Consider the following 26,456-nt stretch of genomic DNA (forward strand, 5'->3'; position numbering starts at 1 on the left):
AGTTTTAGATCTTGCCTGATTAAACCATTGGTGCAACAGTCCATTAGATTTTCGAACTTTCCATTTGTTATTCGTTTTCTCTCCCCAGAAATGTTTGCATCGTACAATTGCAGGTAGTGTTGTTTACGCTTTATGATGTCTGATACTGTCTGTTTTCCGATTTTAAATTTTAGTGCTAAATCTTTCTGTTTTGACTGAGGATTTGAATCAAATTCTTGTATTAATTTGACTTTAGTTTCTAACGAAAGTTCGATACGCTGCCGTTTTTTTGGGACGTTCCGCCATTATAAATGAAATGAGAACACAAAACATACGTATGTATGTATGTATGCCCACAAATGACTGTCAGGTCAGATGTCGGGAATTAACGTGCTTATATCAATTTAATGTTCAAGCACGCTCATTGCGAGCACGATTTCTGACTAGGGCCAGAAACTGTGCTCACAACGAGAGGGGTGGGGAGAGTGTTAGTAAAAAATAAAAAAAAATAAAAAATAAAAAAATTAAAAACGTTTATACATTTGATTAGATAAAAATACTAATTAATGGTTAAATAAACTTTATTTACAAGGAAGTTAAAAAGTGTTTATACAAAGGGTTTCTACAAATGATTACGTCAAAAATAGAATATTGACAATAAAATATGTCTGGTTAATCTGGTATTTATGTCGGAGGAGAGTAGACGGGAAGGTCTGCCCCATTTTAATTCATTTCCCTAAGTCCACCACCTCCGGCATAATGGAAATGTTAAGAATTGGAAAGTGGAGATTGATGAATGATATCTCCATATTAACCATAACATGAACCCGCATAAAACTATGTGATTGGTGCTGTGACTTAACTTAAGTCAAAAGAGCTATCACCTAACTTTTAACATCCATTTAAAACAATGAGAAGGATAAAAAAAAGTAAATAATAAAATAACAATAAAACAATAATAATAAGAAAAAAAAAAAAAATATATATATTCCTTTTTTTTATATATAAACATGTCATAGTAGTAAATTAAAAGGTGTTAATGTAAGTAGAAAGGGAAAAGGTGGATTATATTTTAGTGTCCAGTTGTATAAAAGTAAAGTAAAATTGTGGGCAATATTAATGTTAAACCCCCTCTGGAATCCCAATAAGGATACCAATCCATACGAGATGTAGTTCCAATAGGGGTCACATAATTATTAAAATACCTAAAATAATTTTGTTTTTATTAATCACATAATATGGTTAAGAACAAAAGTCAAAAAGTTAAAACGTATAAGGATTACTAATATACAGCGTCAGAGAGATTAGGCGCAGTGTAACCCTTGATAAATTAAACGTATAAAACACAGCATAAAACATAGAACATAACACACACACACAAACACACACACACACACACACACACACCACACACACACACACACACACACACACACACACACACACACACACACAGCATATATACATAAACAATTATAAAGAAGGGGAAAAAAAAAAAAAAAAAAAAGGGGAGCCAAGACAAAAAACTAGGAATTAGGTTTTATATATACAAGGGCGTCAGATATTAAGTTCTATATTTGAGGGGGATATTTACAGTGAATGTAATGTCTAGGGGTATATGAATGAAGGAAGGAATGTTTAACAACACCCCAGTAGGGCTATATAAATTATGAATATTGCAGTGGTCCTTTCCAGAAGCGGTTATTCCTAGTTCTGGGTAACAATCTATCACCGAGAAAGTGGAGGGAGGGAGTCGCGATACTTCAAAAGAGGCAAGCCCAAGCCCGCTGAGAGTAAATCCGTGGTGGTGGTGGTGTGGTGGTGGTGGGGGGGGGGGGGGGTCATGGATATGGACCCCGGAAGTCCTCAAAAGAAAAATGGTCATGGGCCCCTCTCAAAACAGTCCAGTGATTAACACTGTATAAGATGAGGAGAGAGGTGGGAGTGATGGGTGGTGGTGGTGGTGGTGGTGATAGAAGAGGGGCCTCAACAGGCGAGGTAAGGGGACCAATGCGAACAGTTAATTTTCAATATACATAGTTTAGATTTTAACCCCTGTATCTGAAACATATTTTAATAAGGCTTTAAAAATAATATGACTGTTACCTTTATCAGGATTTAAAAGATTAATAGGATTAAAAGATATATTTATATCGCAAAGCGTTTTCTCTAAAGCCTCACGGTGTTCTCGATAAAGGTCGCATTTGAATAAATAGTGACCAACATTTTCAACAACATGGCATTTATCACATTTATCAGATTTAGTTAATCCCAACGTATGCATAGTGTCCTTTAGACCCACCGATTGTCCCACTCTAAGTCTAGTTAAAGTACCAGTATTTTTAACATTATTTAAGATAGGAGCAATTGTATGAACTTCAGGTTTAAGGGTATAATGCCAGGGCCTTGCTTTATGATCCCAGTCATTTTGCCATAGCTGAAAAATAGAAGGTTTAGCTATGGAAAAGAGTTCAGTAACCCCATACTTTACCAAAGGGGATATTTTAGTTTCTAGTAGGGATTGTTTGGCCAAACGGTCCACAGCTTCGTTTCCCGGGATTCCAACATGAGCTGGTACCCATTCTAATACAACATTGAATCCCAGTTTGGTCAAATCGGTAATAAGTATAAGTATAGCGTTAGTAAGATCTTGTCTTGCGTTTTTACCACTTTTTAAAGCTTGAAGACTACTAAGACTATCTGTGAATATTACATAATTACGAGGTGTATTTGATTTGATCCAAACTAGGGCTTGCTGGATGGCAGCTAATTCTGTTGTAAATACAGATAAATTGTCAGGTAATCTGATGTGCGAGCCTATTTGGTTATTACCATCATCATTAACCACAAAGGCCATTCCGGTATTGCCCGACGTGGGATCTTTCGATCCATCTGTATATATATGAGTGTAATTATTATAATTATCATAGCGGGATGCCTGGAAAATTACTTTTTTAAAAAGGGGTATATCAGTTTTGTCTACTTCTTTTTTGATAAAAAAGGGAATATTTGGTTGAATTAGTTCCCAGGGATTGGTACTTTGGCATTTAACATTGACTATGGGGGTCTCCAATATACCAGCCTCATCGGCTATTTTAGACACAAAAGTAACAAAAGAATCGCCCAGATTTTGTGTTGATTTTGATTTTAGACCTATAGGGTTTAAATTGTCTGGAGTAAGTTGTGAGACAGGACTGTCAGGTGTAAGACTTTTTTTGTTTAACCAGTATTTAAGACACAGGCATTGTCTTCTAATTTCAAGGGGAGGTACTCCTAATTCGGTATATAAACTGTCTATAGGGGTGCATTTAGGAACTTTGGCAATAATCCTAAGTGCTTGGTTTTGGATCCTATCCAACCTTTGTAATAGGGGTCTGGGAGCACAACAAAAGGCTTGTGCCCCATATTGCAGTCTAGATAAGATGTGGGCATTATAAATTTTAAGCAAGGTTTTGCGGTCGCAACCCCAATCGGTCCCAGAAAGCACTTTTAAAATATTAATAAAATGATTAGATTTAGAAATTATTTCAGTAATATGGGACTTAAATCTAATATTATAGTCAAATGTAATACCGAGGAATTTTATTTTATTGACTTGAGCAATAACCTTCCCATTTAGATTTAAGTTTAATTTTTCCCGGGAAGGAACTAGTTTATTATGAAAGAGTATACAAACAGGTTTTTTTAAGGAGATTCTGACCCCCCCATTGATCTGCCCAAGACTGTAAATTATTAATATCCTTTTGGATAAAACATTTAAGTGTGCTAACCATGCGACCGGCTCTCCAAAAGGTCGTATCATCGGCAAAAAGGCCTAGGTTAAGGGGACTTTTAGTTTTATTTGTTTCGACATTATCAAGCATATAAGAACTCAGATCGTTAATGAAAATACTAAAAAGGGTGGGGGCAATAACTGAGCCTTGTGGAATGCCGTTATCCAAGGATAGTTCTTGGGGAAAATATCCATTAACATTAACTCTAAACGACCTATTGTGAATACATTTTTCAATAAAATTAAACATTTGTCCTCGAATTCCTAATTTATAGAGTTTAAGCAATATGCCATGTCGCCATGTCATGTCATACGCCTTTTCTATATCAACGAAGACACCAACCACCTTGTTCCCTTTGGCAAAAGCCTGATTTAAATGGGTTTGGAGACGAACAAGGTGGTCAACGGTGCTGTGGTTTTTACGAAAGCCACTTTGAAGATTAGTAATTAAATTATTCGATTCAAGGTAATGGGTTAACCTGTTATTTACCATGGCCTCCATAGTTTTACACAGGTTCGAGGTCAAAGAAATAGGTCGATAATTTGTGGGATCGGAAAGGTCCTTCCCATATTTGGGAAGACTAAATACATCGGCCTTTTTCCATTCGGCCGGGATATAGCCTTGTTTCCAAATTTGATTGAATAGCATTAAAAAGCTGTCCAATGTTTTAATGGGCATATTTTTTAAAAAAAACATAAGAAAATTTATCGGGTCCTGTTGCTGTACCCTTTTTATATTGGAAGGCTCTAATAAATTCGTCCATAGTGAATGGTGCATTGAAATTTAAACTGTCATCAGAATAGTTTGCATTTCGTGGAAAGCTATTTACCTGTTCCAATTCCTCCTTATTTGTTTTGAAGAGAGGGGAAAAGTTATCATTACTACTATTGAATCGAAACGCATCTGCCAAGAGATCAGCTTTTCTTTGGCTGCTCATATTTGTTTTATTTTTACTTAAAACTTTGATAGTAGCAGACTTTTTCCCCTGTATTCTTTTTATTTTTGACCAAACCTCACTAGAAGATGTGGAAGTTGTGACAGTAGAACAAAAGGCTTCCCAAGACGACTTCTTGGCTTCGAGAACTTTAGCTGCAACTGCATATTTAGCTTTTTTAAAACATCTAAACAATTCTTCATTAGATTTATCTTTTTGAAATTTACGTCTCAAATTATTTCTCAATTTAATGGATTCAGACAGATCATTGTTCCACCATGGGACATTTTTGGATGAAGAAAATCCTTTTGTCACGGGTATACACCGTTTGGCTATAGTAGCTATGGCTTCGGTAATATTTTTATTAAAAAGATTAATATTATTTAAGAAAAGGGAGCTGTGGTCCAAGTTGAAACAGCTATCATAAAAGCCCTTCCAATTGGCTTTATCCAATTTCCATTTGGAGATATGTCTAGGCATATCTGACCACTCTGAAATTGTGTTATATTTAATAAATATTGGGTAATGATCACTATTTAAATTATTTGAAACATACCATTCACATTTACTAGCCATCTTTGAACTGACCAATGATAGGTCAATACAAGAACATATGCCATGAATATCTGACAGAAATGTTGGTGAATCATCGTTGAGACATACTAGATATTTTAGATCCAGGAATTCCTCCACTATGGAACCCTGAGTGGAGGTACATCTGGATCCCCAGAGGGTGTTGTAGGAGTTGAAATCACCAACTAAAATCATATCATTACCCAGATGTTTAGTAAGTTCCATATAGTCGTTTACGGCCAGGGATGCCTGTGCTGTTCCAGGGCTTACATATATATTAACAATGTCAATATTATTATCTTTTCCAAGAATTCTAAGCTCCAGAGCTTGTATGCATGGATAGTGATTCGTGTGAGGGAGAACTTTATATGACAAGTTATTTTTAACATAGGTGGCCAGGCCTCTAGCAGTAAAAATATTATTATAAAATTCACCTGTATAACCAGGGATTTTAAAATTGCTAGTGGATGTTTTTTTTTCCTTTTTTTGATGGGTCAATCCATGTTTCCTGGACACAAATAATGTCAGGAGCTGGGCTGTTTTGTTTGATAAAGCTTACCAATTCCTGACCATGACCTGACGAATGAAGGCCCTTTTCATTCCACTGAAGAATGATAAGTCCACCATTTGCAGTATTAGTTTGTCCATTTGGACGTGGACTATTAGTAGTATGAGCAGAAGTGTCCCCCATAATGATGGCAGGATGTATCAAACTACAAATAAAAAATCAAATATTAAATATTAATGTTTTTATCCATTTTACCTCTTTGGGTGATCAGGAATATTTCCTGATCAGTTTTAATGTACCTAGGCTTATCCCCATCCACTCCAACCTCATCTTCTTGGTTTGGATTTACAGGAAATGTGTTCTGGTACCAGTTGTGAGTTCTGGTTTCAACACTCGAGGCAGAAATATCAATTCCAGCGTTATATTTAAGTAAATCACATGCTCCCTTAAGGGCTCGGGAGACATCGTGATTAGAAAAGTTTGAGAGTGGTTTGGGGTGGATTCCGCCATTTAGAAACAGTCCTGTGAGTCTTGACTAGCTGAAGACCAGTGATCCCATCATTGGGAGGTGCCGCAGAACTGTGACCCGCTGTCACAGGAACTCTAACCTTATCAGCATAAGAAATCTGCCCCTGGACATCCCAAACCTTAGACGGGAGTTTGGGATTCGTATTCTTACCGGAAGGCGATTTGGGAGCTACTTTTTGCCGACTCGCACGTATTTATACCTGTGTTAGTTTGACAAGTACAACTCACAGAATTCGTAAGAGTGAAATTAGTTGTGTATCAACACACACACTAATTGTAATCCGACTGATCTAACGGCCGACCATAATTAGAGTAATATTCACACTACTGGGATTACGTTTTGTATTTGATCTTGCGACGGCGTCCCGATTCCTTGATAATTGGCGATCATTGTTCCACTAATTAAGAGGCCCGTCGTTTCGGGAAATCGGAAACCGGTGTAGACAGAGGTAATTAATACATGAACGGTTCTTTCGTTGTTGATTTTTGGTCCGGAGTCCGGAATACACAGAAACCGGATTAGGCAGATATTTATACCTAAGAGTTTAACGGTAGCTGGGCGGGACTTTAGAAATGGACCGGTTTACACAGAGATCCGGATTACACAGAATCCGGTTTAGACAGAGTCCACTGTATATTATTATTATATATATATATATATATATATATATATATATATATATATATATATATATATATATATATATATATATATATATATAACGGCATAAAATTCGGCACGAACAATTTTGTTGTTCGTCTGTTGGTTATGCAAAATCAATATCAACATACATGACGGATCGTTCGTACCAAAGTTGTAATCGTTTGTCAGAAAATGTTAAAAAACATTATGACTGTTTTTGGAACAAATAAGCCTACATTGCCGATGTGATAAAGATGTAATGTATCCGTTTGAAATGAGCATCGCAGTCGATGCAAAGTCGCTCCGTGGTGATACAAAGTTGGCGCTATCTTTAGAAGTCTTGAAAACGTTTAGTAACATAGTTGCACGTTCGTTTCGCTACCTGCACAACCAAATAAAGGTGTGTTGGCTAATATCAATGTTTTGGAAAACTGCATGCAGTGGGAAATTCTGACCTAGATGTACGTCATACGTATGTGATTGATGGTAATGGTCTAACAAGCTGTTTCTCCATCGTTCAAAGTGGGTTACTTTTTCAAGACTTAACACAGGGCCCGCGAGGTGCATTTGCAAATGGGGGTGGGGCGAATGTCTGTGGATCAAAATACACATATGTGTGGGCCCGGGCATGCTTTCCCGAGAAATTTTGAACTTTAGGTGTTCAAATACATTTCAAGCCTTCTTAACAGTATATGGATATGGGCGTCCTTTTTAACCGCTGCTAACTCCCTCAAGCGAAACTATTTATTTATTTATTTATTTTATTATTTATTATTATTTTCTTTTTTTTAAAAGAAAATAATTATTTTATATTTACAGAGTTCTATTGTGTGTTTTTTTGTGGATTAATGTTTTTTTTTTTTTTTTTTTTTTTTTTTTTCCCAATTTTTATTACCCAAGAAACCATTTGGTAATGTCAGGGTTGGGGGCCCTGAAGTCATTACTTAAAGTATGAGTCTATAATACAACTACTTATAGGCCTATATGTCAGGGATCTATCCAGACATTCTCTGGTACCCAAAAAGGTCCCCCTCCCAGCAGAAACAGGCATTGACAATTCTCAATGTGCCTTCATTGTTTATTTTGTTTTCCCAATTTTATCTGCGAAGAGCGAATGTTCAAGTCAAGAAAGAGAGAGAGATAGAGAATTTTTTTTTTTTATAATAATAATAAAAAAAAAAAAAAAAAAAAAAAAAAAAAAAAATAATAATAATAATAATAATAATAATAATAATAATAATAATAATAATAAAAGAGTAAAGAAGACAGATTTCCAAACTATAACCATTAACCATTAGTTTCAAAGAAAATTTGCCAAGGTCTCCAAACTTCTTCAAATTCACTGAACTGACATTTTTTATACAATATATATGTTTCAATTTGCAATTTATCTTTTATTATATTTTGAAGTGCCTCAACATTTAGTCCAGACTTCTGAATTTTCATTCTATTAATGTAATATTTTACATTAATAATTAGCCAATTAATAAATCTGTATTTTTGATTTATAAGTCCAAATAAAACTATATTTTTGTCCAATGAGATGTGTTCATCTTTGGCTTGTAACCAATATTCAACAGCTTTCCAGACTTCAGCAACTTTTGTACACTTATAAAACAAATGTTCCAATGTTTCTGGTTGGAGAGAACAAAAATGACAAATATCAGAATCTATATATTTTATTTTATGCAAAAAAGTATTTGTTGTTATTGTTCTGTGTAAGATTTTATACTGGAACCACATTAAAGATGGGTCTTTTAAAACTGAAAACGGTAAACTGTAATAATATCCCCATATTTGTGGAGAAAAAGTACAACCCAGTTTACAATATTTTATTTGTGATGTAGGTATTACTTTATTTCTGTTCAATAATTGGTATATTGTTTTACATCCCTTTGCATCTTTTAGAACAATTCTTAGATTGAAAGGGAAAATTGGATTGTTCAAAGGTACAAATATTTGGTTATCAGTTTTAATATTGCCAATAAATGTTCTGATTGCTCTTATTAAAGTGGCATATTCTAAAAAAATTGATTTTATATTGTATCTTGCTTTATAACCTTCATAATCCATAAACTGTCCTTGCTCGTTCAATAAATCTTGTATAAAAAGTATGCCTTTTTCAATATAGTGTTTATACAATATAGGTTTATCATCTTTAATGATATGACTATTATACCAAATATTTGTACTCATTATTTCATCATTATTTTCCCAAGTCTGTTTTTGTTGTATCTTTAACCAACTTTGTAATACATTTTTCCAAAACAGATTTTTTATTAGTTTTTGTTTTTTTCTGAAGGAAATAATCACCGTAATTTAACAAAAATTCTGTCTTTAGTCCTGTTATTGCCTGGAATAGAGTTTTCCATTTTGAATTTGTGGTAAAAAGTCTTCTTATCCAAGAGGCTTTTAATGCAATCATAAAATTTGAAAAATGTAACATTTTAATGCCTCCATTTTTATAGTCTTGTACTAATACTTCTCGTTTAATTATTTCTGGTTATTGTAACTGTATTACTAATGTTAGTGAAAGTGTTTGGGGTTTTTTAAACAATGTTCTAATTTACTTCCTGCTGAACTATATGTGACCTGTAGGCGTAACTTTATTCAGCCATTCAGCAATCGCTAAAATTTAGGTCAGACACGGTCTGACTATGGGATACACCAGGGATAAAATCAAAGGGACCGACACCAAAGCGTGGTACAAATAGAGGATATACCATGAGTGTTTTGTGTTATCATATCAACATTAATTGATAAAAAAAGTATGAAATCCGAGGCTTCGTTTTAATATCCATTATCATTATTTTAATTTGCGACAATTGTAAACAATGTCAGTAATGTGGGTTGAATGTCACTGTATTTGGCAGTGGTAGACTCGTTAACGACAAGTGGCGTGACGTCATTATTGATATGTTTAGCGCTGAAACATACACTTTGTTCTAACTAAAAAAATCATTTCTCCTAGGAGAATATCGCAGGAGATATCGCAAATTATAGTGCCAGCGGTATCTTCTACAAAAGCCTTAAATGAATTAAATATAGTTTATATCGATGTAATTTAATGACACTCATGAAAACAAAATATGTCAAAACAATTATAGACGGGTGTCATGAACATCTATTTCATCGCTATAGAGGATTACGTGTCATACTAGATTACCCACGTTCATAGCGGTCGGCCATGTTGGTAGGCTAAAAAGCATAAATACAGGTACCTAATAATAGCTCCTTGTCGTATCTTTCGTTTGTTTTCATTCGTCCTGAACCAACATAATGCTGACTACCTTTTTTGTTTTCGCCTGGTTAGTTCTAGCAAACACATAGTCTATTTTTTTATATTTATGATAAGAGAAAAGCTACGAAAATCACTCATCTTAGATTATCTTTTTAAGTTAGTCCTAGCAAACACATAGTATATTTTTATATTTATGATAAGAGAAAAGCTATGAAAATCACTCATCTTCGATTCTCTTTTTAATAGTGTTGCCCGTTATTGGTTTTCATTTGTATCTGGACTGCTGAAAATAATTGTTCGTGTTAACACAACCACACGAAGGACATATTGGTTGTCTGAAAAACTCTAATGTGATGCCCTGCTATGTGTTTATGAAATTACTATGACTGTTTTCTACAATAAACAGTATAAACTATATTAAATATGTTTTAAAATCTATATTCAAATCTCAGAATGTTGTTTATAATAAAAATATCAATTCACTTTTGCTATTTATATAGTTTTGTTAACAAACGCCAAGTTCTAAACAGCGATTTGCCTGCTTTGATGCAAATATTTCCAGAAATATATTTATGTGTACTTTGACGTTCTGTATTATAAACTTGTTGATAGTTGCTATTATAGTGTCTGGCTTGTCAGGAGAATATTAAACACTTTTGTTAACATTTGGTAGACAGCATATGGAACGTGTTTAACTTTCTTTTCTATTGTTTCTTTTTTTTTCAGTTGCTCTAACCAATGTAGCAATATCTACTAAGCCGCCCATGATAATGGTAGGTGTCTCAACTGTGCTGCGATGTGTAACCAATCCAACCTTCCCAACAGCTACCATTATGTGGATTTTAGACAACACACATATAACACAAGGAGTTACAACCACAACTGAAAGGGTACCTGGCAGTGGCTTTATCACTACAAGTAACCTAACCAAAACCTATGCCTCTGAAGATGATGGAAAAATGTTAGTGTGTTCAGCCACCAATGGAGAGTATACGGTCACATCTGCAGCGTTGGAAGTTAGCACAGGTAGGTTACTTGATATGCCATATACATTGAAACCCCTCAAGACTGGACCCTCTTAAAACCGGAATTCTCCCAATACCGGACATTTTCCATGGTCCCGTGATTTATGCATCTTTTAATATTAAAGTTTAACTCTCTAAACCTAAAGCTTCTCTAAACTGAACACTGGACACATAATTCAGTCCCAAACTGTAGTACAAATTGTACCTCTGAACACCGGACGATTAGACTATCATCAATCATTATGGAACCACTAATTGTTGTGTTTATGGTCACTTTGCTGTCTTCAGTTGGATTACCTGACAACGAACATAGCTATTGCAATATATAGATTCTCAGGTTAGCCATTAGATGTGTAATCGCCGTTACATATGACTGGCTAAGTTTGGCAAATAACAATTAAGCAATTAATGATCAGGTGGCAGCTTTGATATTCTTCACAAACATGTTTATCAATAAAAAAGATCAACAAAACAATCCATTGTCTTCCTATTGTTTGAATTTGATTTTTTTTTAAAACCCGTTATTTAACAAAATAAAGATTAGGCAAAAGTAATGTTGGCTTTGTGGTGTCGAAAAGAGTCTTAGATGTCAGAAGCATTTCATTGCCATATCAATTTTCAACACGAAACCTCCAGCTAAAATCGTCATCAATTAAATTATCTCTTGATGATAAACATACAGTCATTAAATTCTCTAGCACTACTTCTGTGTGTATACCAGGGGTTCTAGAAAAAATAAATCACTTCACATACTCATCAGTGGATTAAAAGTGTACTGGTCATGCTTGAAAATTCCCCCAAAACACATCGTTGCTAGCATAGATTGTTCACAATTTAAAAGGCTTATATTATAATACTCCCACCCACAAATGGTAATAAAATGGGGAAAAAAATGTCTTCTTCTTCTTCTTCTTCTTCTTCTTCTTCTTCTTCTTCTTCTTCTTCTTCTTCTTCTTCTTCTTCTTCTTCTTCTTCTTATTATTATTATTATTATTATATTTTAAATGTTGGTACATTTTTAAATTGCATTAGTTCATTATATAATAGACTTGAAACAGTAATTTCTTCCAAGTTGTGGAAATTTAATTATGTAATGTTTAAATATCAATAAAACAAAATTAATAAAATTTAAAAATGTTTTGAAGTTTGCATTAAAAATATGTTTAAGTGCAACTTTAAAAGACCTGGCCTGACCTTACCTGACTGGTCACCGTTTACATGATTATGCCTGCACTGTGTTAGAGAAACAACTCTGAGTGTCAGTAACCCCAGTAGTTACAGAAAAATGGTGGCAAATTCACATAGGAACGTTTTGTTAAATTGGACTTTAATAAAATTACATCAGTAGGTACATTCATTTCAGGGATGGGGCTAAATTACTGGTGACCATATATTAATTAGTGAACTATTGCATATAAAAGGAAATTGAAAGTATTGACTTGTAGATTTTTTTTAAATTTTATTTTTACGTAATATGATTGGTGTTTGTGTGTGTGTGTGTGTGTGTGTGTGTGTGTGTGTGTGTGTGTGTGTGAACGTGTGTTTGTGTGTGTCTGTGTTTGTTCAATCTGTGTGTCTGTTCCACTAGTCTGCTAAAAAATATAAAAAATGAACGTTAATGTCTTTTGATGAATAGTGTCTCGATGTGGCATGCTACGTATCAATCTCACAACGATGATTTGAGGAAGTCTGTCCCACTACTCTTCAGCTAAAGTAAGGTGAAGTGAAGTGTTAAAATCGCGAATGACTTCCTACCCATGTGTACGAGGCTACTGCATATGACATGTGCACATCTTCAGTTGTATTTGGGTATTAGGTTGTGCAGCCATGAACGTTCTTTACTAGACAGTCATTTTTGAAAGCTGATCTCTGTTCCAATCATTAGTAATGACATTGGCATTTTATATTCCCCTTCTTTTGTGAAGAGTACACACACACACACACACACACACACACACACACACACACACACACACACACACACACAGCACATTCACACACACACACACACACAAACAAGGCCAATGATTTGCTTTTTTATTTTATTTAATGACATGACTAGAGCACATTGATCGCCGGCTATTGAATGTGAAACAGTAACTTTGGAAATTCTGATTTATAGTCATCAGAGATAACCTGCTGCATTTTTCATTGGCAGTAAGGATCTTTATATGCACTTTCACACAGACAGGAAAGCACATAACACGGCATTTGACCAAGGAAACTGACACAACTCAAGTGAATGACAACCATTATGTCTATTGTGTTAGAAAGTTACTTGGACAGATTCTTCATTTTTAGACGATACCTGACAGTTCATGTGGATATTCTGCACTGGTTTATTCCTAGAGTGGAACTTTCTTTTCCTCGGAGTTAGTTACGGGCCAGCAAGATGTCATCAATTTATTCCAAACTAGCCCATGGAATTCGATTTTAGTTAAATCAGGAATAAATAATACTCCTTTTGGTTTTCAAATTTTATGTGGAAGTGGCATACAGTCCATTTTAAGACCAGTGGTGAATCTGAGGAAGCCAGACTTCGTTTATTGTTTATAAAAATTAAATTTCAGTGTTAAACAGTTATAACAAATACTACAATACAAGATTTAAAATTATGAAAGTAAAACCAGGAATAATTCTTTTTATTCATTATTGGGAATATAACGATTACAGTAAAACTAAACATGGGACATCCAGCTAAACGTTGCTTTAATTGAACTATCTCTTGATGATAAAGTTAAACAGTTTCTCTCATAGTTAATACTTTTATTATAAAGTTAATCATTAAGACGAGTAGGCAAACTTTGACGTTACAGTATTATGCACTTCATGGGTCCAACTGTAGCGGACTATAGGTTTCGTATCCGTCCTGTCTGTCTGTCAGTCTGCCCATCTGTCTCACATATATACTGAACAAAAAAAAAAGAAACTTCCGATTTGTACATATAGTATTTGTTGTGTTAAAGAATTCATTGTGTAATGAAATTATATAGGTAGTATTAGCCTTGACCTGTATTATCAGGATTCATGAATTGTATCGATTAGTTTTGCACTGTTAATCGTCGACAACGTGAAATTCAATTTTCACGTGCATGCATGGTTCGACATGTCCCGTGTAGTATTCGGTCAATTTGTTTTACTTGTCTTATTAACATTGTTGTCAAGTGAACGAAAACGCTTCAAAATTAAAATAAAAAATTAACGTTTTTTACATTGTAGTATGGTAGCATTTTTAGTATGCCAAGAATACCCAATAATTGATGCTGGCATGTCGACAGAAGACGTTGCAAGGTATGTTGGGATTTCTAGTCGAGCGATACGAAATCTTCGCGTAAGATTTCGAACGACAGGAAGCACCAACGACTTGCCACGTCGTGGACGTCCACGTGTTACAACGCGTGGTCAAGACCGCTATATCATGAACAGACATTTGTGCAATCGATTCCAAACTGCCACTGCTACTGCTGTTAACACACCTGGGCTTCATAATAACCGAATCAGTGGGCAAACTGTTTGTAATCGTCTGCGGGAGAACGGTTTACATGCACGACGTCCTTACGTCGGATGCGTTTTAACGCAACGTCATCGTCTAAATCGTCTTAATTGGGCACGTGTACACACTCGTTGGATACGGCGAAGCTGGAATACCGTTCTTTTTTTCAGATGAATCCAGATTTTCTTTACAACGTGGTGATGGCAGGGCGCGCGTCTACCGTAGGAGAAATGAACGCTATGCTGACTGTTGTGTTCTTGAACGAGATCGTTTCGGGGGTGGGGGTTGTGTCATGGTCTGGGCAGCCATTGCTCATGGTTATCGTTCACCACTAGTCGTCAATGATGGCAATTTAAATGCTCAACGTTACCGCGATGACATTCTCGCTCATCACGTCATTCCTCTGTTCCATAACAACGCCAACATCTCGATTTTTGAGCATGATAATGCCACCTCTCATACAGCTAGAGACACTGTACATTTTCTTAGGACAAATAACATTGATTTCATTGATGACTGGCCCGCTAAAAGTCCTGATGTCAACCCCATCGAGCATGTCTGGGATAGTCTGGACAGACGATTGAGGCGTCATCCCAACCCACCCGCTAACGTCAACGAACTTCGTCAAGCGCTCATTCAGGAATGAAACAATATTCCACAGGCAGAAATCAACACTTAGTCAATTCTATGCGCCTGCGATGCACTGCAGTAGTCAATTCAAGAGGTGGTAATACATATTAAGTGGGTGGGGTGTTTTTTAACCCCTACCACATTTGGTCAAAATTTCTCCCAGTTTCTGTTAACCTATGGTCATGACTTTTGCACCAAACGATGCATCATGGAACACTCTTTAAACGCATATATAATAATTATTCCCGCGGTTTGTTTTCATCAAGTTATGTTCAAGCAAAGTTAGCGGAAGTTTCTAATTTTGTTCAGTAGTTCTTCTGACGTTTTGGTGCTAACATTTCGACTCTAGCTTTATCATATACTGTTACACATCTATCCATATGTCACATACTTATGGCCCTCGAACTTATGAGGTAAACAAATGTGTTTGGCCAGTAGCGGACATGTATTACTTCAACAGTACTCCCAGAATTCTTCTTTACATTATGCTGATTGTTGACTTCAATTATACTGAGCACTATTTGTGTTCATGCATTTAGGGTGTTAACCTTGAGACTGCTGGATTAACTCTAAAAAAACTAGGACGATTAGGTACACTTGTAAAAGTCTTTTTTGTAGTCTATGCATGAAGGTGTGGGTTTTTTCCTTTTGTGGATTTTTTTTTCTTGTTGTGATAACATCTTAGAGTAATAGTGTGTCTGTAATTATGAAGAAAATCTGTAAGTTAAATTTGCTTACTTTTACTAATTTGTTTTCAGACCCTTTATTTTCAACCCTCAGACCACAACTATAGTAGTGCTAAACACAATAATGAGCTGTTTCATACCTTGGTGTTTGTGAACAGAAAAGTAACATTTGACAATTTTATTTAAAAAACATCAATCAAAATAGCAGAAAATATAAATGATTGAAAACAGTGCATGTGATATAGAGCTCGTTGATAAAAATGTGACTGCTGAGCTGATCTAAGACAGTATTTACGTGCTTTTCTTACACACCCGTTGGTGAAAACACCATGCATTATTTTTGGTTACACATGGTTGTTAACACATGCACATGTTTCAAGACATACAAATGGCTGCTCCCAGGTAATGACCAGGTCACTAATGCCATACATTCAATGAAAAACTACACAATGGAAATTGATTAGACTGTGAGGTATAGTTAACCTGACATTCGTGTGTATGCGCATAAGTCAGCTACACGTGCAACGGCTGTAAATAACTTTTAGTCGAAAAAGCTAAGTTTTCAAGCACGCCCATCACAGGCTTAGCTTCTGACATCGCCAGTGACTAATTCTGGGACAGGAGGGGGAGGCAGGACTGCGTACTTGTACGGATTGACCGTATTGTGTACGGTTAAAATGCCAACTTGTGCGGCGTACGGATTTTACGGCCGATTGTACGGGTACCATCACTGCAAAAATACGTGTTTTTTTAATATAGAATTTTTTGATTTTAATGTGCAAATTATGGTTTCAAAACAGAATGTTTATAATAATCTTTATTATTAATAAAAACAATATGATTAATATCTAAAATATCAGATGGCATAAATAGTACCAAAAAAGGTTCTGTTTATAATTGAGTTAAAATTAATTTTATTGTTTTTTTAATTATGATCTTAGTTGAGATATCTCACCAGCAGTACTCAGAAGGTTTATATTACTATTTTTACTGCATAAAAATGGATGCATTTCATGTCAGAATGAATGCATGAAACAGTTACAAAAAATATGGTTTAAATAATGCACATGTATATCAATAAATAATTGATAAGTTTTGTAATTTTAAGGTTTTTTTTTGTTCTCTCCTCTGTGGTTTTGAGAGAATGTTGTCAATAAATCCCAGTAAAAATAATCTGAAAATCATTTTAATTTTTATTTCCATGGTGCTGGGGAACCCAGGTTCAAAAACCTTGCAAAAGGTATCCTGGGTATGCTCACTATCCCCCATTCAAACTCTCAGTGTGAAAGGGTTTTCTCTGCTGTGAGACTAAACAAAACATGGAATCGATCCAGTCTAGGATCAGACACCCTCCAATCACTACTGATTCTGAAGTCAAAAGGAGAAAAAGGCAGAAAACACGGAGTACTCGAACAAAAAACTGAAAGAACTAAAATAAGTGTACTATCAGTCCCAGAAAAAGTAGTACTGTTTTACCAGTAGCATTTCTTATGAGTTAGCATTTGTTATGTTGGGTGACTGCGAGCTACTATAAGCTACAACCCTTCAAGTTTCAGCTTAGTTGATGTCTGCTAGTCAGGAGACAGTATAGTGTTGTCAAATGTTGTATTGGTTCGAGTGATTAATATAATCTATCTTACACAGACTAACTGACTATGTATTAATTTATTAGCCCTCAGATATTCGAAGCTTAGTACCAGATACTAGTATTGCATTTTTAAAGGTTTCTGTTGGTAAATAAATCCTGAAATATGACTGGTCAATTGCCATCCTGTAATCATTGCTTAATTTTAGTGGGAAATTAGGTGATAGCATCACTTTAGCTTTGACTTTGTACAGAACTTATTACAGATTGTACAGAAAATGTTATTCAATAATTACAGGAATACGGAATTTTGAGGCAAAATACAAGAAAATATCAACTATCTTACAGTAAATATTTCCACAGGGTAAGCAGCCCTGGGGAGGGGTAAGTTTGAGGTGTGCAAAATTTGGAGTAACACATTTAGAAGTTAGATCAAAGGCCTAAAGCCAAACGTGATAACAATCTACATGTACTTATGTCCAAAAGTAAAATTTCAATGCTCAGCCGAAAAGGTTTTAAGATAATTTCAGCAATTTTGATGGACTATCAGAATAAAGTGTGTCGTACTATTTATAAAACAATTGACAGATAATTTGAACTCCAGCCGAAAGAGTTTAACGTCTGACTATAAGCCCTTACCTGGAGGCAAAGGTTGTAGAGGTTGACGTTTTACGGCGATCCAGATGACGGTTTGAAGTTGTGGAGGTTCTTCATCCTCCTCAAGTATAATCCATAGCATATTATGGTGGCTGGTGTGGTTTGTCATGATGTTGAGAATCCAGGCTTGTCTGTAGACAGCATTCTGCCAAGTCGTCATCAGGAGTCCACTACGTGTTGGGTCCTTGTGGCGGTATTAATCCATGGTATATTCTGTCCTCCGGGTCTTCCTCGGCATGAACTTAAGCATATTTGGCACACACCTGAGCTGCTCAACATTCTCACAACCAGCGAGAATGAATCGGTGATAGTGAGGCAAAAGTGTTGACTTGGAGACATTCCAAGTTGGTGTTCCTGGAGGGTTAGTCTCCACCAATGGATCCGCTGTCGCTGGTCCCTTGATTGGTTTTGGCTCCTAGCTGTAGAAGGGGCGAGGCCGCCATGCTCTTGCGAGGAGTCAAATGTGGCAATATCAAGGCTGTATAGAGCTGACCATACCTGGGCTCCACTGGGGGTGTCTTAGCAGAAGGGGTCGTCATTGGCAGACATTGGTGGTTTAGGTGAAAATCTTATAGCAGTGAATAGTGGCGCTGTGTTAATTGATAGTGTTGTATATTTCTAGGTGACCCAGAGCTCATGTCTGCCTTACGTACAGGTGCTACAACAGGAATTGTGATCGCTGTTGTTCTGGCTCTTGCTATTCCAATTGTGGGGATACTTTATAAGAGGTAATTAAATTATATATAGTTGGTGTGTGTGTGTCTGTGTGTATGTGTGTGTGTGTGTGTGTGTATCTGTGACATATATATATATATATATATATATATATATATATATATATATATATATATATATATATATATATATATATATATATATATATATATATATATGCATTATTTGATTTTGTTTACTGTGGAGGTGTTCTAGTTGTGTGGGATGTGGGTTTTTGTGTGTGTGTGTGGGGGGGGGGGGTCGTTGTTTTGAGTTTTCGGAGTGGGTTTTATTTGTTTGGAGGGTGGGGGAGGGGTAGTTACGGTTTGTGGTGGTGGTGGTTTTGTGGTCTTAGGAAGTGGTTGGTAGGGTTGCGTAGTTATTATTATATATCAGTGGAGTTTGAACTTTTTAACCAAATGTGTTTTGTTAATTTCATTTTCCCTCGAAATAACATGCACGCTTTGCATCACAGTGAAAATGAATAAACACAGGAGTTGATCAGGGAATGATCTCCTAAAAAGGGAGGGTTTGTCGTTTCCAGGATTTGATATTGGCAGCACTAATACTGGGAGAGAGTCACCTACACTGTCTACGAGTCGTATTGTGTCAAATATAAAGGTTATGGCAAAAACAAAGAGGAAACACATTTAAATAAAGAATGAATGAATGAATAACGACACACCAGTACAAAGATACACATCGGCTATTGGGTGTCACAAAAGGTTTTAAATAAAGAATGAATGAATGAATAACGGCACACAAGCACAAAGGTACACATCGGCTATTGGGTGTCACAAAAGGTTTTAAATAAAGATGCTCAGAGACTCATTTTCAGGGCAATTTAGTTGTGTTTTGTTCCTGTTCTCTTTGGAACATTTTCTATGATAACAACTAATAGGTTTTGCCCTATATTTAGGCCCTCATTTCAAAGAAAGTACTTCGGTATATGTCCTCACACCAATTTGTTGCCTTTCAGTTGGAAATTTATTATAGGGATTATAATGTTGACAAAATAAGGCTGAGACATTTTAATAATAATTATTATTATTGTCGAGCCAACATGTTTCAGGCAACTGTAACATATTTTGATGTTACTGCTGATTATTTTTTAATGTTTATGGTTACGTGGAAAGTGCTTGGGTAGTAACACCTTTGCAAACCATTTTTGTTTCATTTTTGAAATATGGAGTGTTTCACCAGATGGTGTTTATTGCTGTGTTCTTTCTTTTGTAATTTCGGGTGTAATCCCGCAGTTCACTGCTTGGATGAATTGAAGTTTCTGCATGGTTAATTCCATTTAGAACTGTGGTGTAGGAGGGCACTGCTTCTAAAACTTCTCCTAGTTGTTGTGTCTGGCGGGCTGCTAACTTCTCTGTATAAATGTGATTGATCACCCGACTCCGCACCCTTGTTGCCTGTGACTGATGGGCTGCTGACTTCTCTATCTAAATGTAATTGATCACCCAACGAGGCGCCCTTGTTCACTGTGACTGGCGGGCTGCTGACTTCTCTGTCTAAATGTAATCGATCACCCGACTCCGTGCTCTTGTTCACTGTGACTGGCGGGCTGCTGACTTCTCTGTCTAAATGTAATCGATCACCCGACTTCGGGCCCTTGTTCACTGTGACTGGCGGGCTGCTGACTTCTCTGTCTAAATGTAATCGATCACCCAACCCCACACACTTGTTCACTGTGACTGGCGGGCTGCTGACTTCTCTGTCTAAATGTAATCGATCACCCGACTTCGCGTCCTTGTTCACTGTGACTGGCGGACTGCTGACTTCTCTGTCTAAATGTAATCGATCACACGACTCCGCGCCCTTGTTCACTGTGACTGGCGGGCTGCTGACTTCTCTGTCTAAATGTAATCGATCACCCGACTCCGCGCCCTTGTTCACTGTGACTGGCGGGCTGATGACTTCTCTGTCTAAATGTAATCGATCACCCGACTCCGTGCTCTTGTTCACTGTGACTGGCGGACTGCTGACTTCTCTGTCTAAATGTAATCGATCACCCGACTTCGCGTCCTTGTTCACTGTGACTGGCGGACTGCTGACTTCTCTGTCTAAATGTAATCGATCACACGACTCCGCGCCCTTGTTCACTGTGACTGGCGGGCTGCTGACTTCTCTGTCTAAATGTAATCGATCACCCGACTCCGCGCCCTTGTTCACTGTGACTGGCGGGCTGATGACTTCTCTGTCTAAATGTAATCGATCACCCGACTCCGTGCTCTTGTTCACTGTGACTGGCGGGCTGCTGACTTATCTGTCTAAATGTAATCGATCACACGACTCCGCGCCCTTGTTCACTGTGACTGGCGGGCTGCTGACTTCTCTGTCTAAATGTAATCGATCACCCGACTTCGCGCCCTTGTTCACTGTGACTGGCGGGCTGCTGACTTCTCTGTCTAAATGTAATCGATCACCCGACTTCGCGTCCTTGTTCACTGTGACTGGCGGGCTGCTGACTTCTCTGTATAAATGTAATCGATCACCCGACTCCGTGCCCTTGTTCACTGTCACTGGCGGACTGCTGACTTCTCTGTCTAAATGTAATCGATCACACGACTCCGCGCCCTTGTTCACTGTGACTGGCGGGCTGATGACTTCTCTGTCTAAATGTAATCGATCACACGACTCCGCGCCCTTGTTCACTGTGACTGGCGGGCTGCTGACTTCTCTGTCTAAATGTAATCGATCACCCGACTCCACGCCCTCCTTCACTGTGACTGGCGGGCTGCTGACTTCTCTGTATAAATGTAATCGATCACCCGACTCCGTGCCCTTGTTCACTGTCACTGGCGGACTGCTGACTTCTCTGTCTAAATGTAATCGATCACCCGACTCCGCGCCCTTGTTCACTGTGACTGGCGGGCTGCTGACTTCTCTGTATAAATGTAATCAATCACACGACTCCGCGTCCTTGTTCACTGTGACTGGCGGGCAGCTGACTTCTCTGTCTAAATGTAATCGATCACCCGACTCCGCGCCCTTGTTCACTGTGACTGGCGGGCAGCTGACTTCTCTGTCTAAATGTAATCGATCACCCGACTCCGCGTCCTTGTTCACTGTGACTGGCGGGCTGCTGACTTCTCTGTCTAAATGTAATCGATCACCCGACTCCGCGTCCTTCTTCACTGTGACTGGCCGGCTGGTGACTTCTCTGTCTAAATGTAATCGATCACCCGACTCCGTGCCCTTGTTCACTGTGACTGGCGGGCTGCTGACTTCTCTGTCTAAATGTAATCGATCACCCAACGAGGCGCCCTTGTTCACTGTGACTGGCAGGCTGCTGACTTCTCTATCTAAATGTAATCGATCACACGACTCCGCGTCCTTGTTCACTGTGACTGGCGGGCAGCTGACTTCTCTGTCTAAATGTAATCGATCACCCGACTCCGCTCTTGTTCACTGTGACTGGCAGGCTGCTGACTTCTCTGTATAAATGTAAGCGATCACCCGACTCCGCGTGCTTGTTCACTGTGACTGGCGGGCTGCTGACTTCTCTGTCTAAATGTAAGCGATCACCCGACTAGGTGCCCTGCTTCACTGTGACTGGTATACATAGCGCAGTTTAATGTTTCAATACAGCTGCCATGCTCTCCATGTTGGATTCCCAGGTCAAAATTATCTCAAATCACGAAAAGAGACCACACAAAAATGGTTATGAATTCCCTGTTTGGTGTAAAAATATCCCTCGTTTAATATTTTAAACTTGTTAGTTTAAGGACTCTGGCATTTTTTTATTTTAAAAATGTGGGACAATGGATTTGAAGATCCAGTGACCTACAAATGTAAACATGAATTCACCTAAATATTGTATATAATAATATACTCCATTTTGTGCAGATATACACTTCTTTATGATTTAGCCCAAATATTTCACGAGTACCGCAGGTTTATTATTATTATTATTATTATTATTATTATTATTATTATTATTATTATTATCAGTATGATGGACAACGGCTATCTTGAATTTGAATATGAAGATGACCTTAAAATGACCCCCCCCCCCTCCCCCACCACACACACACACTAATAGAATAGGCACCCTCTGTGTGATAGGAATAGTCGCCTTATTTGTGATACTAATTAACATATTCAGTGAGTTATGGCAATTTTCAATTTCGGGTATAGCCTTCATGGATTTGGCCCCTTGGTGGAGTTAGCCAGACATTTTGCGAGATACATGGGGGCTATTATTTTTCTAAAGGTCATAATGATTCTGTGCTGTGTTCTGTGATATGTCAAAGGCATTTGATTGAGTATGGCACAGAGGATTAATCCATAAACTTGAAAACTGTGGCATAACAGGAAATGTACTAAATTGGATTAAAGATTATATATCAAAAAGAAAACAACGAGTCATCGTAAATGGTACTCTACAGACATCGAAATAAGCATTGTGTCTGGTAACCCATTTACAGTTTACCTCAAAAAATATATATAGACTGTTTTCCTCTACTTATACGTTTAAATTAAATGTTCTTGCAAAGTACTCGGCACACATCTAGTTGATGCTGCTAAAACACGGACATTCTGAAATTGTATCGGAAACGCGGAAGTCCGAAATGCATTGCCTGATTTACGTTCAGAAACGAAACTACTGTTCACTGACATTTTGGTCAAGAACGAAACACCATTCTCGACTGTTCTTACATGTGGTAACCTCCCGGTAACCTGAACGACTGTTCTCGACTTATTTCAATGCCTGCTCTATCAAATTCAGGCATATTAATGGCCAGAGTACCTCAAGGCTCAGTATTAGGACCTTTATTATTTTTAATTTATATTAATGGTATTGCAGATAACCTAAACTGTGTAACGAGATTATTTGCTGACGATACCAACATAACATTCATCTAATGATATCTCTTCCATTCAAAATAGCCTTAACTCAAACATATTAAAGCTTCACAAATGGTCTCAAAAATGGCTTGTATCTTTCAATCCATATAAAACTAGCGTTGTACTTTTTACAAAAGCAATCATACAGTCAAAACCTAACCTTGTATTTGGTACCAAAACATTAAACACAACAGAAACTCATACACATTTAGGTTTAACCTTTTCAGCAAATGCCAAGTGGACAACACATCAGGTTTGAAAAAAAATCATGATTTAAAAAAAAAAAAAAAAAAAAAAAATCGGATTTGTTTTATTTAAATCGGATTTAAAAGAAATTTAAAATCAGATTTTTTTTTTTTTTTTTTTTTTTACTTTAATTTGGAGCTTCTGAATTGAATACTTGCTCCCTATTAAATACACGATTTGGAAGCTTCACTGCATTCTGAAAGGAAATACCTAGAAATGAGGCAACAAAATGCATTTTGGGGATTATTGAGTTAATGTTTAAGTACTTGGTGTTTAGCCAGGATGGCTATACAAGGTGATTTGACATGTGAAGTCAGTGCCTTCAAGTCACATCTGTTAGATCTGACTCTAGAGCATCCCCAAATTCGTCCAATTTACCACATTGAAGCAGAGTGGCTTCACTTGACACCTTCTATTGTTTTGATTTCCCAGAATCATCCCAACCATAGATTTGGGGGAATTGTCACTGATCAGTATGACTTGCTAGACTACATGGTGTTGAAATCTAAATGCAATTCAATTATAAATATATGTAAAAATAATTATCTAGCGTAAGTAACAATTGATTTTAAATAACACTTCATTTTTTGTACTGCAAGTTAATTGATAAATCACGTTTATAAAATAATCAATAAAAATAAATGCAATAATCATAAAAATCAAATCAAACATAATAAAATAAAAAAATCGAAATGCATGATTTTTTTTGCAGTGATTTAAATCATGATTTAAATCAAACAACTCAGCAACACACATTAATAATATTTGTAAATCGGCTTCGGTAATGATTTCTGTACTCAGGAAATACAAATATTTATTAAATCGACAAACATTATTGAAAATATATATAACTTTTATCTGCCCAATGTTAGAATATGCATCGGAAGTATGGGATGGGCGTTCTTTAGTAGAGGAAGACAATATTGAAAAAGTACAATTAGAAGTCGCCAGATTAATCATGGGTTTGTCAACATTTGCATCTAGAAAGTCTTTGTATTATGAAACTGGATTAGCAGCACTTACTTCCAGGCGTAAATTCAAAAAGCTTTGCGCAATGTTTAAAATAATGAAAGGTATGGCTCCTGATTTTATGATACACAGTATATCACAAACAGTTGGACAAAGATCCCCTTACATGCTAAGAAATCAGAATGATATTTCTTTACCCCCCTGCTAGAACTAATTTACTTCAATCTTCATTTATCCATTCGACAATAAAACCTACGGGCTGAAATTCGAAATTGTCAAAACATATCTTCATTTAGAAAAGCAATAAAACCTGATGTCCCATGCGTTGCACCATACTCTTCATTTGGTAATAGAAGAGGAAATGTATTACATACCAAGTTAAAGGCGCTCATTCACGGATTTAATGGGCCTTATATCTCTAAATATGGATTATGAATGGAAATTACATTCATTTGGAATACCAAACCTAGTATGATCCTAAACATTTTAATGGAACTACGATCGAGGGAATTCCATTTCACGCTTTATTTTTAAAAGTTAGAACTCTTCATGTTTATAAGTTAAAAACATTACAGCAAAACAGACTCGTAGTGATGAGGCTATATATACGACAACCGTATAATATATTTTTGAATTTTATATAAACGACCGCCGTGTATAGAGACTTGCCAATGAGGGCCGGCTATATACATGGCAAATAAAAATATATATATTATTAATTTCATAACGAAAATAATTGCGAATACGCTGAAATAAAATAATAAACATTCAGAACATGAACTCACCATTTATTATTATTAAATTATTTTGACTGGTTCGCAAAGTGGTCATTCGGTTTAATGTATAGCGTAAAAAAAACCCAGTTTACTTTCGCATGTTTTGTCGTCCAAAGGTTGGCTTAATTATTACCAATCTGGCATGATTCTACAAGTAAGGTTTTGATTGGTCGAATGAAAGGTCAACTGGATATGAGCTCCAACGGGCTGCTGTTAGATCCACATGCAATAGTGGAGCTAATTTTAATTAGATTGAATTATTACTTAACCCAGTTGAATCGAGTTCTACGTGCAGGGACAAGTTCAGCCTGCCGTATGTCCGTGTGTGCACACACGCTAATCTTGCATTTTTATAGCCAAAATTCCTCACATAAAACACCGCCCCTCCACCCCAAAAAGGTTGTGGTAGGCTAATAATAATAATAATAATAATAATAATAATAATAATAGTAATAATAATAATTGTGTATTATTATTAATATTAATTTGTTTTATTATTATTTATTTTGCTAGTACTGTACGGGCAATATTACGCTATTCATATGTCTATGGAAAACGCACACAAAAGGGTCCGCTAAATGCATGTACTCCCCTTCCCCTCCCCCTCCCCTGTTCAGAAAAACGTTCTGTTCATATAGT

At 36.6% G+C, this 26,456-nt stretch overlaps 1 protein-coding gene across 1 annotated transcript in view; it reads left to right on the plus strand.

Annotated features, from left to right (window-relative positions):
- Nucleotides 1-26,456, plus strand: part of LOC121386128 — a 51,021-nt gene that overhangs the window by 21,194 nt on the left and 3,371 nt on the right. The window contains exons 5-6 of the mRNA XM_041516927.1: nt 10,906-11,205; nt 18,878-18,983. Of these exons, the coding sequence (XP_041372861.1) occupies nt 10,906-11,205; nt 18,878-18,983 (406 nt within the window). The remainder of the gene's footprint in view (nt 1-10,905; nt 11,206-18,877; nt 18,984-26,456) is intronic.

Source organism: Gigantopelta aegis, chromosome 12 (genome assembly GCF_016097555.1).
Source record: "Gigantopelta aegis isolate Gae_Host chromosome 12, Gae_host_genome, whole genome shotgun sequence".
Taxonomy (NCBI): domain Eukaryota; kingdom Metazoa; phylum Mollusca; class Gastropoda; order Neomphalida; family Peltospiridae; genus Gigantopelta; species Gigantopelta aegis.